Source organism: Pocillopora damicornis, chromosome 11 (genome assembly GCF_964200805.1).
Source record: "Pocillopora damicornis chromosome 11, jaPocDami1.2, whole genome shotgun sequence".
Classification (NCBI taxonomy): domain Eukaryota; kingdom Metazoa; phylum Cnidaria; class Anthozoa; order Scleractinia; family Pocilloporidae; genus Pocillopora; species Pocillopora damicornis.
The window spans coordinates 21,144,841-21,157,940 of NC_142680.1; the positions used below are offsets into that span (position 1 = coordinate 21,144,841).

Consider the following 13,100-nt stretch of genomic DNA (forward strand, 5'->3'; position numbering starts at 1 on the left):
AAGATCTCTCGTTACATACAATTACAAATAACCGGTAGGAAAAACGAAACAGTTGTGTATTTAAGTAACGAGATGTTTGAGAATAGTTTTTAGCATAGATATTTTCTCTTGCTTTCAAGAAGCTAAAATGTCCCAGATTGAATCTTAGTTAAAATCTTCTTTTCAGAAAATGGCTATTATCTTTCAGTTCCTCTTTCGATGTTCGATCGCTTACTTGAAATTGATTTGCGGAAGCTGGAAAAAGGGAGAAAGTATGAGTAGGGAAGACGTATTTGATACTTAATTATTTCATTCACAAGCTTGTTCGGCTAAGATGCCTGGATAATAGTTTTTTTTTGTTTTGTTTTTTTTGCGTCTCTGTGGGCACCGACTTCGGTTCGGTCTATAAAATCGCGAAAAAGAACTCGGCCAATATCCGGCAATCTTGACCTCCCGCCTGGTCATTAAGTTTATTGATACCACCGGTGAAGATCTTTGCACACTCAGGTTTGGCAAAAAGCTTAATTAGATGATTTAATTTCCTGTTCAAGTTTCTCCATGAATAAACGCTAGTGAGGAAGTCTTTATTAAAAACATTTCAAATGCCCGGTCAAACACACACAACATCTTGCAACATTATTGCGCACGATGTGTTTCACGCGTTTGGCCATCCTGTAGCAAAATGTTGCGACATGCATCTTGGATGGTATTGGATCACGTTTAAAAATAGTCAAAGTTTTGTTGCAACATTTTTGGTTGCAAGATGTTGCGCGCGTTTGGCAAGCTCCTTCACAACATCACACAACACAATCCAGCAATGTTGAAAGATGTTGCGTAGAAATGTTGCTTGCGTGTGGCCGGGCATTAAGAAAGAAGGGGTTTAAGTGGTCATGACCGTCCAGGTGCTGTTGATACGAAATATCTCCCGTTGCAATCACAAGTAACTTGAGGGAAAAGGAAACGACCGTATATTGAACCACATGGCTACAACAAATTATATAGAGGGTGTAACGCAGGCGAACTCTAAGTTTGAAACATGGCTTTATCCACCTCTTTGGTAGATGAGTTGCATCAACCAGCTATTCCCTTCTTTGCGGTGTACATTTTCCTCTCCATCACAGCATCTCCTGGCATATCTCTTGACCATGTTATAAAAAGTTGTAAACTTGAATTTGTTTTGTCTTTAGAAAAATATCCACATTGCCTATGAATGTTTGAAAATGTCATCGATAATGATATAATAAAACAAACACTGTGTTAGTGGGTGTATGGATTTAAAAAATCCATACACCATACAGGAAGTTGTTTATTTAAAAATAAACAATTTCCTTTTCTTAATGAATTATTTTTTTTAAAGCCCCTAATTTCCGAGATTAAACGTAAGACTCCATCTTCTCGGCTCAGCTAAAGATGAAATTCTACCTGAGAAGACGGAGTTTAAAATAATTGTGAAATACTAATAATATCAAAGATGTCTGTCTGTACGTTTGACTCGTAAAGCTAATTTGTTCCTATTTTGGTCTCTTTTCTCAATGAACTTTCATCGATAGGGAGCTAATCAAGTGTCCATATCATCTATGTGAAATCAATACTTCAATCATTATCAGTCTCGACAAACTGAAATTACGAAGATCAAGCTGGCAACTTTGAATGATCTAAGAAAAAATTGGATTCGTGACATCTCCGAATGCATCAAACAATTAAAATGTAAATTAATTTATATATTAAAAAGAAGCTTGAATCTGAGGGATTGTTTATCGCATTTTGATTAAAAAATACTGATATAACAGATGTCTCTATTTTTTCCTTTTATTGCTATTTTATCCTTGAGGCACCCCACAGGTTCCAACGGTCGATCAGCTGAAAAAGGATTCTTTTTCGCCTATGAAAAAATAATACCACAGATGTCTCTCTATTTGCCTCTTACTGCTGTTTCATACAAGAGGCTCGTCACAGGCTCCGGAAAAAGGAAATCAACCTTTTGGCACAACAGACAATTTGCTTCCGCACTTTGAATGAGCAAACGCTAATGAGGAAGTTTTTATGTGTTTATGGAAGATAGTTTCAGTCATCGTCGCTCGGCGTGTGCTGTTTAAACGAAATGTTATGCACCCCATCTTTTGGAGGAGGATTACATCAAAGATTTACTCTCTTCTCAGCAGTGCATATGTGAAATGAAATTGACTGGAAACGGTTCTTACAGAGTCCTCTTGTTGTCATGAGCTTTTGAACTCAGTGAACGACAGTGGTGTCGAGAAACTAAATCATTTTTAATTTGCCCCTGCTTTTATGTTGGAAGTCCATAGTCAGCATTCAAGTTGTCTCCAACTGATTGACGTTTCGCCTTCCCATTCAAATTTGGTTTCCAGAAGCTGATCATAACTTAAACAACACTCACTCATTTATGCGGCTATCAACGTCACTTTTCCTAAGTAAGGCTGGTTTTTGCCTAAAACTGTGGGATGAAAACAAAAGGACAATATTTTATTTTAATTTTACCTCTTAGTGCAAAGTCATTTAAAGATTGAACCAAACAAGTTGAATATACATGTGGTGTAGTTGTGACGTTTAACACTGCTAGGCGACAAACATCCTGCCTCTCCTATTTAACAAAGATAATTTGAAGGAAAAGTCGCTGTAAAAAAAAAACTATTTCATCTTTGGAGGCAACTTCTAGAGTTTATCGATGGAATAACGTGACAGAATTACCCGTTGCAAAGAAGTTTACAAAGAGTTATATTTAATGTGACTCTTGTGAAGAAATTGACAGCTCTTGCTCGTCTGAGTAACGAAGGATTGTCCATCGCGCCATAAAATATTAACATTCGTGGATGTTTTGTTCTTATCGCGTTTTGATAAGTCATAGCTGAGGCAAAAGTGAGGCTTTAAGAAAAATGGTTCACCATTTTTTAGACACAAATGACTGTATTTCCAAACATTTCAAACGACTAAATGCGACTGAAAAAGTTTTCATATGGTTATTTTGAAAAAAAAAATAAAGTTTAAGTGATCAACGCTGCGCAGGTGCTCTCAGTGCGGCAGCAAATTCAATGGGAGATGGAACGCAGGTGAACACATTTGAAGAACTTGTATGTTCCTCATCTTTGGCTGGCGAATTTGAACAATACTCATTGCGTCTGTCAGCAATCATCATTTTCTTTTCCCTGACAGCATTTCTTGGGAATTCTCTGATCTTCGTTGCACTTCACAAGGTGTCTTCCCTCCATCCGCCGTCCAAACTCTTGTACCGTTGTCTGGCAACAAGTGATCTGTTAGTTGGTCTTGTAAGCCAGCCTCTCACTGCTACTCTTTGGATGTCGGTTGTTTTCGAAGAGTGGAGACTTTGTCGATTCGCATGGGTAGCAGCCTCCATTTCAGGGTATGGATTATCTCTTATGTCTTTGTTGACAATGGCAGCCATGAGCGTGGACAGACTCCTCGCCCTGTTGTTGGGGCTGAGATACAAACAAATTGTAACTTTGAAGCGCACATATATCATTGTCGCTACTCTTTGTATTGTAACCTTTGTCGCTACTCTATGCAACGTGTTAGATTCTCGTATAGCGCCTTGGTTTGGTCGAATTGTCATCTCATGTTGCCTATTAATCTCGATTGCTTCATATGCTAAGATTTTCTGTGCTCTTCGCCGTCATCACGCTCAGATACAAAGTCATGTTCAACAACAGCCGAGCCAACCAAATGCATTGAACATGGCGCGATACAGAAAGGCAGTGCACAGTGCACTGTGGGTGCAGTTAGTGTTACTTGCTTGTTATGTGCCAGTGATTTTAGTGGGAATTGTGATGGCTCATATAAAAGGAAATTCATCACATTTAGTCGTCGCTCTTGGAATAGCGAGTACCCTGGTTTATTTTAACTCGACTTTAAATCCGTTTCTTTACTGCTGGAAGATTAGTGAAGTAAGAAGAGCAGTTAAGAAGACAATCAGACAAGCGCTTTGCTGTCCACGAGGTTAGATCTTCCATTATACTCTTTTTTAGTTGTTTCAAGCGAGTAAGTAACGTGACGATGCTATTAGATAACGCCACCTGCCGGATAAATCATTGAATAGGAAGAAGTAAGAAGCTTAATGAAGTTGCTGTACAAAGCTTTTAGATATTCTCACCATAGATCAACATGGCTCATTTTGCGCATGATAAAGCAAAATCATGGAATCTACGCGTCAACGATATCGTACGAATTTGAGAATGGTATTCATCTTAATTGAGGGAGGCGTTTGACTACAGTCGGCTTAATGCAAAAAAAATTCCTTATCTTATCAACAACCAATGATTTCAATCGCGGCTTCTGTGGATAAACTTTATTTCCAAGTGTACGCACAGCTAAAGGACAGAGAGTGGTATCACTAACGGCAATACTTGGGACAAGTAAGTTTCATGCGACGGCAGTTATTTTGAATAAAACAACCTATGATTTGATCGACATAAAAAATGCCGTCCACGCAAAGTAGGGCAAAAAACGGGACCCTAGTTTGATTTTACTTACTCGTTTTACTATCTTAGTGATAAGAAAGTACATGTATAGGATAAAATTGATTCCGAAAGGGTAGTGAAGGAGTGACTTTTAAGTTCTTCTCTTACGGGTGGTGAAATAATTTCAAATTTTTAACCTCATTGCATGAAATAAAGCACATGACTTTGACACGATATTGCCGTACGAACCGTTCAAATTAAGTCTTGTTAAAGACAAGAAATCGTAATTTTGAGCGAAAAAGTCCAAAATAAATTGTATGTTTCATCAAAATTTTAAGGCCGGTTATTTACACAAGGTCTAACCCAAACCGTGTTTTTACGCGAGCAGTGAAAAGCAGGTGTTCTTTGTAAGAGGGTAGATTAATCATAATAAATGTCCTTCCTTTATTAGATCACGACCTTCTAGATACTATTCACAAAAATATATATACCAAGATAAAAGGTTCAGCTAAATTGAAGATGGCTTAGAACGCAGTTTTGTCAAACAACGACTGAACTTGGTTTAAAGAACTGGGTCTAAGTGTCAACAGATAAAATCCCAGTGAAATATATTAACTTTCGAGATTCTGTAGTCTCTTGTAGTCTTTCCTGAAGCTAGTAAAAATTTCCATTTTTTTGTTTGATGGCAAACTATTTCGTAGAAGTGGAGAAGACTTATATTTATAGCATTTATTCGAAGTCGAAATGGTGCCGATGGACTCGCTAACTTCTAAGAACCTCATTGATAACATTGTTTGAACGATGAAAACCCGGAAGGGATTAAAGGCTAAGCTTTTTTGTGCAAATAAAGAGATCATCTAGATCACAGGCGACGAGAAAGGATTGTTATTATTTTGAGGGTGTTTATCATTACCCAACATTAGATTATCATAACCATTTCACAAAGAAAGCTGCAGAAATAGCAAAGGAGAACTATACAGGCATCTCCTGATGGCGATTGAACTGAGAAACATATCACCAAGGTAGAACTAAATATTGACTCGAGATTTCGTTTTTATCAAAAATCCTGACGTGAGAAATATGAATCAAGGATTTCTAACCAAATAACAATTTGCGGTGCATGGCATTGTTTAAGACGTTTTACTTTACTAAAACCAAACCTGATTATCGCTGTTTCTCGTAAAGTTCTCTTTTAAGGATCAATCGTTTGTGAAAGACAAAATTTGCATAATGATCAGAAGATCCATGTAAATCATGTAAATGGTTCACCATTTTTTTTGGACACAAATGGCAATATTCCCGAGTGTTTCAAACGTGTAAACGCGATTGAAAAAGTTTTCATACGATGATTCACATGATGATTCATATAATTATTCATATGATTATTCAGTTTCAGTGATCAACGCAGTTTAAGTGATTTCTAGGCTGGGCAGTTGCTCTCAAGACGGAATATTTCATGTTGCAATCACACGTAACCTGAAGGAAAGACCAAAACGACTACAGAATGATGGCGGAAACAAATCTAGCCAAAGGTGAAGCACAGACAAACGAATTTAAAGATCTTCGGTGCTCCCCTTCTTTGGCAGGTGGATTACAACCACAGTCAATCTATTTCTCAGCTGCAGTTTACATTATCCTCTCCATCACAACATTTCTTGGGAATTCTCTTATCCTTGTTGCCCTTCAAAAGGAATCTTCCCTTTACCCGCCGTCCAAACTCTTGTGTCGTTGTCTGGCAACAACTGACCTATTGGTTGGTATTTTTAGCCAGCCTACGATGGCTACTTATTTTGTGTCCTTGGCTAACGAAAACTGGAGTCTTTGTCGATACGCAAGCGACGCCACCTTCACAACAAGCTATACATTTTGCGGAGTTTCTTTATTGACGATGACGGCCATAAGCGTGGACAGGCTTGTAGCCCTATTGTTGGGACTGAGATACAGACAAACTGTAACTTTGGAACGCGTATATATCATGCTAGCTGCCTTTTGGGTTTTATCAAGTTTAACTGGTCTGTGCTGTATTATAAATTACCTTATAGCCCTATGGCTTGGCCGTATAAGCATATCACTATTTCTGCTAATCTCAATCATCTCGTACATAAAGATTTTTCGAACTCTCAGTCATCATCAGGCTGAAGTACAACATCATGTCCAACAACAGCCGAGCCAACCAAATGCATTAAATATGGTGAAATACAGAAAAGAGGTGTACAGTGCACTGTGGGTGCAGTTTGCATTAGTTGTTTGTTATTTAACATATTTTATAATAGAAACTTTGATCAGCCAAAGTAACACATATTCATTGCACTTAGTCGTCTTCTGGCGGTTAACGATAGGCTTAGTTTAAGTTAACTCTACATTAAATCCGTTACTTTACTGCTGGAAGATTAGAGAAGTGAGACAAGCAGTAAAGCAGACAATAAGACAAACTCTTTGCTGTCCGTGGAGCTAGACCCTTCTCGGGTTTCACTCCTATTTATACTTGATTGCTTCATGATGCTTCTGGATACTGAACGTTTGTCGGATCTTCAATGCAAAGGAATATATGAGAAACTGGAAAACATCCTGCCTCACTTATAATGGAAGATAATTTGCAGAAAAATTTTCCCGCGAGAGGCAATGTTTCTATCCTTCATGGTCCTGTAACATAAAACTTTTGTATCTATAAAAGGAACTTTTAGAGTTTATCGACGGAATAACATATCAGCGAGAGAATTACTCGTTACAAAGAAATTGACAAAGAGTTCTATTTAATGCAACTGCGGGAGGAAATTGGCTTCTCTTGTGACAGAATTGAGTATTGGAATTGTAAATGATTTAATTTTGGAGGAATGTGGGCTTCAATCTTGAAGCGAAATGTTTCCTATATCATAAATCATTTCTTGAACAAGCTTGTTCGGTCAAGATGTCTGGTTAATAATAATAATGTTGCAAGATGTTGCGTTGAAATATTGCGTGCGTGTGGCCGGGCCTTAAGAAATAAGGGTCTGAGTGATCGTGACCGGCCAGGTGTCGTTGATAGGAAATATCTGTCGTTTCAAATACAGGTAACTAGCGGGGAAAAGAAAATGACCGTATATTGAACTGCATGGCGACAACTAATTATATAGGAGGTGTAACACAAAGGAACACCAGGTTTGGAAAGTGGCTTTTCAACCTTTCTGGCTAATGAGTTGCCGGCATCAATCAGCCATTTCCTTCTCTGCGGTGTACTTTCTCCTCCCATCACAGCATCTCCTGGCAACTCTTTTGTCCTTGTTATAAACAGTTGTCAACTTGAATTTGTTTTGTCATTAGAAAAATATCCACATCGCTTATGAATGTTTGAAAATGTCATTGATAATAACAAACATTGTGTAAGGGGGTATATGGATTTAAATAAACACTTTCCTTTTCTTAATTAATTCTTTCCAAAACTTCCAATTTTCCGAGATTAAACGTAAGACTCCATCTTCTCCACTCAGCTAAAGGTGAATTTCTACCCGAGAAGACGACGTTTAAAATAATTGTGAAATACTGCTAGTATCAAAGATGTCTGTCTGTACGTTTGACTCTTAAAGCTCATTTGTTCCTATTTTGGTCACGTTTCCTAATGATCTTTCATCGATAGGGAGCTAGTCAAGTGTCCATATAATCTGTATAAAATTTTGCATCAAACCATTAAAATGTAAATGAATTCTAATATTAAAAAGAAGCTTAAATCTGAGGGGTTCCGGAAAAAAGCAATCAACTCTTTGGCACAACAGACAATTAGTTTACGCACTTTGAACAAGCAAACGCTGATGAGGAAGTCTCTATGTGTTTATTGAAGGAAGGTTCAAGTCATCGTTGCACAGCTTGGGGTGTTTAAACGAAATATTTCTCGTTGCCAGTTGCCTCAGTACAAGAAAAAGGAAATGATTACAGAACAATGGAGTTAGACCATCTTGAGTTTTACCCGATCGTACCGGTACTTTCAGTTCAAAACTGACTGATAGGGAACGCTCGTCAATCAGATACACCATGATATATATCTTTGCTCGAGATCTCTCGATTGTATTTTTCGCACCTTAACAACTAAAGGGAAGGCAACCGAAAAACTAACCATAAATTTATAAAAATAGTTTTAGTGCTACCTCACATTATCATGATTAGATCAATTCATAATCTAAGAAAAGATATGCACGCGCAGGATCATACTCACGTTTGTTATTATAAGAAAGTGTAAGGAACAAAATTGAAGCAAGAACGGTTAGTATTAAGTTCTCTTTCAGGTTCACCGTTTTTGCTGAAATTATATGCTAAAGGGAAAAAGGAATATTGAATGAAAAAAAAAAGAAAACATAGACTTTTAAAATATCAGATAGAAAGGGTCGCTTTATTTCCAGTTTGAACAGCGAGAATATTTCCAATTTATTATCGGGCCTAGAAATAGCAGTATATCTAAATATACTGCTTATTACTTGACTTAAAAAAAAAGTCGCAGTCGAGTTCCTTTATTGTTTTGAAAACAGTAATATAGCTGATGTCTTCATTTTTGCCAAGGGATATGACTTTAGTTTTAATTTGTACTTGAAGTAAATTTTACTGATTGAAGTAAACAGCTAATAGCGGCCAATTTAAACACAGCGGTCAAACACTGCGCATGCACGTGTTTTGAAACGCATGTATTATGTGAAGTGAAGAAGGAAAGGTTAAATTCCTAACTATTCCAAATTGAATGCGTGACACAGTTGAATGAGGGATTTCGGAGAAAGCTTAAATCTTGGTCTTATTTTATAGTGAGATATCTCAACTTATTTTTAACGCAGACACCTTGTTCCGGCGATGAAGGCAAATTACAGAACCTTTCTTCTACCTTTGTCGGCACGGCAAAGCTTAAGACTTCATCACGCCGCCAAGCAAAGTGTAAAAAAAATTACGAGAGTGCAAACTAGATCAACAATGTGTATAATTCTAGGCCTTAGAAAATTTGAGCTTTCCTAAGAAACAGCAAAAAACTACGCATTATTTAGATTCTCAATGTTGACCATAGCAAATTATCCATCTAGAAGCGCATGCGTAATCATTTGACCGCTGTGTTGCCCATCTATTACTGTTTAGTAGTCAAGTTGTAGTCGCTATTCGGAATAATTAAAGAAGAGAAAAGTGGGAAGGAGAAGTTCCAGGGAAAGAACTTTACACAAGAATCAAATAAGTTGTTGCATTTTTTTTGACAATGAAGGCACTCGTGTGGTTTGCTTCTCAGCTATTTCCCCATCGGTGAATAAAATAACGGATCAAAAGTTAAAATGAATAACGTAGAGTCGAAAGAAAAGTAAATATGTTACGAAATGAATAATTTAGTATTTTGATAACAGAGGCACCCAAAGGTTCTCGGGAAAGTTGGTTTTTTTACCCAACAGAAATATTTTTATGCGACTGTCAGCTAGGACGCAAGGGAAACGCCGAAGACAGAATTATGTCCCCAACAAATTTAAGTAGCGGTGGAAGTCACATGAAATCATTTCATGAACTGCTATGCTTTCCCTCTTTGGTAGGTGGGCTTCAACAACAACTATCAATTTGCTTCGTGGCGGTTGACATTCTCCTCTCCATTACAGCATTTTTTGGGAATTCTCTCATCCTTGTTGCCCTTTACAAAGAATCTTCCCTACATCCGCCGTCCAAACTCCTGTATCGTTGTCTGGCAACCACTGATCTGTTGGTTGGTCTTATTACCCAGCCTCACATGGCTCTACATTGGATGTCCGTGTCTCAAGAACACTGGAGCCTTTGTCGATACGCAAGGGACGCAGTCGACATCACAGGCTATGTATTTATTTTAGTGTCTTTGATGACGATGACAGCCATAAGCGTGGACAGACTTCTCGCCCTGTTGTTGGGACTGAGATACAAACAAATTGTAACTTTGAAGCGCATGTATATTATTGTAACTACCATTTCGGTTTTTAACCTTGTGGCCTCTTTAAGTGGATTTTTTGATCACCGTGTAACCTATTTGTACAGCAGCCTAGTTATATCATTTTGCCTGGTAATATCACTCGCATCGTACACAAAGATTTTTTGCACTCTCAGATATCATCAAGCACAAGTGGGAGATCAACAACAGCCGAGCCAGACAAATGCACTGAACATGGCGCGATTTAGAAAGGCAGTATACAGTGCACTGTGGGTACAGTTAGCATTAGTAGTTTGTTATGCACCAATATGTACAGTGTCAATTGTGATCGCTTATACTAAAAAAATATTCATTACCCTTAGTCGTCACACGGAAAGTAGCATTTATTTTACTTTTCTTTAACTCGACGTTAAACCCGTTTCTTTATTGCTGGAAGATTAGCGAAGTGAGACAAGCAGTGAAGCAGACAATTAAAGAAGCACTTTGCTGAGTTAGGTTTTCCTCGAGTTCTTCAGACTTTTAAAGCAGAATCCTTAAGTCACGATTATTGTTTGAGAGAAGTCGTCGGATAAGTTATTGGATAAAAACAAATAAGTGGCTCAATAGAATAGTTGCGTCACAGGAAAGAGATGGACCCTTGATTAGTATCCTATTATAGTGGAATTTGATTCTGATAAAGAGCGACTCTTTGTCGCAGTGTAAAAACACTGAAATAACAGATGTTTCTATATTTGCCTTTAATTGCTATTTCTTATTTGAAGCACCCTAAGGTTCTCAGGAAAAATAATTTTTTTGACCCGACAGAATATTTCCTGATGCATTTTAAATGAGTAGGTTCTTATGCGATTGTTAGTTAGGAGGTAAGACTTCAGTGATCCTTGCTGCCATTTTTCGTTGCAAGAAAAGAAATCTACAAGAAAGGGAAACGCCGAGGACAGAATTATGTCGACAAGTTTCAGTGGTGGTAAAAGTCACACAAAATCATTTCAAGAACTGTTATGCTCTCCCTCTTTGGTAGGTGGGCTTCAACAACAACTATCAATTTGCTTCGTAGCGGTTGACATTCTCCTCTCCATCACAGCATTTGTTGGGAATTCTCTCATCCTTGTTTCCCTTTACAAAGAATCTTCCCTACATCCGCCGTCCAAACTCCTGTATCGTTGTCTGGCAACCACTGATCTGTTGGTTGGTCTTGTTGCATACCCTCTCTGTGCTCTATATTGGATGTCCGTGGTTCAGGAACACTGGAGCCTTTGTCGATACGCAAGAGACGCAGCCCACATAACAGCCTATGTATTGTTTTTAGTGTCTTTGAAGACGGTGGCGGCTATAAGCGTGGACAGACTTCTCGCCTTGTTGTTAGGACTAAGATACAAACAAATTGTAACTTTGAAGCGTACGTATATTATTGTAACTACCTTTTGGGTTTTTACTCTAGTCGCGTCTTTATGTGGAATTTTTTATTACCGTATAATCTTTTCGTACAGTTACTTTGTTACATCATTTTGCCTGGTAATATCATTTGCTTCGTACACAAAGATTTTTTGCACTCTCAGATATCACCAAGCACAAGTACGAGATCAACAACAGGCGAGCCAGACAAATGCACTGAACATGGCGCGATTCAAAAAGGCAGTAGACAGTGCACTGTGGGTGCAGTTCGCATTAGTTGTTTGTTTTGCACCAATATATACAGTGGAAATTGTGATCGCTCATACTAAAAAATATTCACTAGTCTTAGTCGTCACACGGAAAGTAGCACTTATTTTACTTTACTTTAACTCGACGTTAAACCCGTTCCTATACTGCTGGAAGATTAGTGAAGTGAGACAAGCAGTGAAGCGGACACTAAAGGAAGCACTTTGCTAAAATAGGTCTTTCTTGAGTTGTTCTTTAGACATTCAAAGCAGGCTCATTAAGTCACGATTATTATTAGAGAGCAGTCGTTAGATAAGTTTTTGGAGAAAAAGAAATAAGTGCCTGAATGGAATAGTTACAGCGGCTGTTGTCGATAGTCTTTATTTCTCTGCTAACAATTTAACAACAGACTAGGTAACCCTATAAATAAGGTTTCTTGCCGCTATGCTAAAATACAAGATGTCACAATCGAAGAAAAGATATGCAAATAATTTACTGTCATGTTTTCTCCTCTGGGAAATATAAAGGCTACAGATGAAACTTCAAAGAGTAGTTTAAGAGATGTGTTTGAGGCCGATATTGAGTGTTACGAGAAAGCTATTATGATTAGTTTTCCTATAATTAAAAGAAAGCGCTTGGCGTTGATGTTGACGCCATATTGCCAAAAGAAACAGTCCATTTGAAGTCTTGAATATGTTTGTTTTGTGATCAGAAAATTATCCGTAAAGCTTATGTGAGGAAGTTTTTGTTATATATTTAACTAGAGGTTACGAAATTATGTGAAATAAAATTGGCCATCTCTGTTTTTTACAGAATTTTCTTCCAGATCGATCGGTGTTCTGAAATTTTATAGACAACGGCGAAATTCGCGTTTCGCACCATGTTTTGAAGAGGTCACCGTATATCAAGTTTGCTGTTGGTGAATCTTTAGGTTGTCTCTGAGTCTAATGGATCTTATTTCTTCCATTCCCGAGCGATTAACTGCTGTCCCTAAGTTCCACAAATGTTTACGCTGCCGTGCATGGTGCAGTTGGATCAGGACCTAAAAGGTCAGTGCGGACAGAAAATTGGGCAGTTCTTCGGGCGTGCGTAAATAAAGATTTTATTAATAGCGGTTCAATAGGACTTATACAGGGCAAGCACGCGCGCCATGTTTAAAGGGTATT

The 13,100-nt window shown here is 37.9% G+C and overlaps 2 protein-coding genes and 1 pseudogene across 3 annotated transcripts; all 3 read left to right on the plus strand.

Moving 5' to 3' along the window:
• Window positions 1-3,014: 3,014 nt before the first annotated feature.
• LOC149038177 (melanocyte-stimulating hormone receptor-like) lies at window positions 3,015-5,060 on the plus strand. The gene has a single exon (XM_089187229.1). It carries the CDS (start codon window positions 3,030-3,032, stop codon window positions 3,954-3,956), a length of 927 nt encoding a protein of 308 aa, XP_089043355.1. The 5' UTR covers window positions 3,015-3,029; the 3' UTR covers window positions 3,957-5,060.
• Window positions 5,061-5,825: 765 nt separating this feature from the next.
• On the plus strand, window positions 5,826-7,809 carry LOC149038178 (melanocyte-stimulating hormone receptor-like; annotated as a pseudogene). Its single transcript, XR_016181061.1, has one exon. The product of XR_016181061.1 is annotated as a melanocyte-stimulating hormone receptor-like (transcript).
• A 3,200-nt stretch (window positions 7,810-11,009) lies between these two features.
• Window positions 11,010-12,543, plus strand: LOC149038179 (melanocyte-stimulating hormone receptor-like). The gene has a single exon (XM_089187096.1). It carries the CDS (start codon window positions 11,239-11,241, stop codon window positions 12,163-12,165), a length of 927 nt encoding a protein of 308 aa, XP_089043222.1. The 5' UTR covers window positions 11,010-11,238; the 3' UTR covers window positions 12,166-12,543.
• The last annotated feature ends 557 nt before the right edge of the window (window positions 12,544-13,100 follow it).

Excerpts from the sequence above, each read along its gene's own strand:
- LOC149038177 (XM_089187229.1), top strand. The coding sequence starts at position 3,030 with ATGGGAGATGGAACGCAGGTGAACACATTTGAAGAACTTGTATGTTCC.
- LOC149038179 (XM_089187096.1), top strand. The coding sequence starts at position 11,239 with ATGTCGACAAGTTTCAGTGGTGGTAAAAGTCACACAAAATCATTTCAA.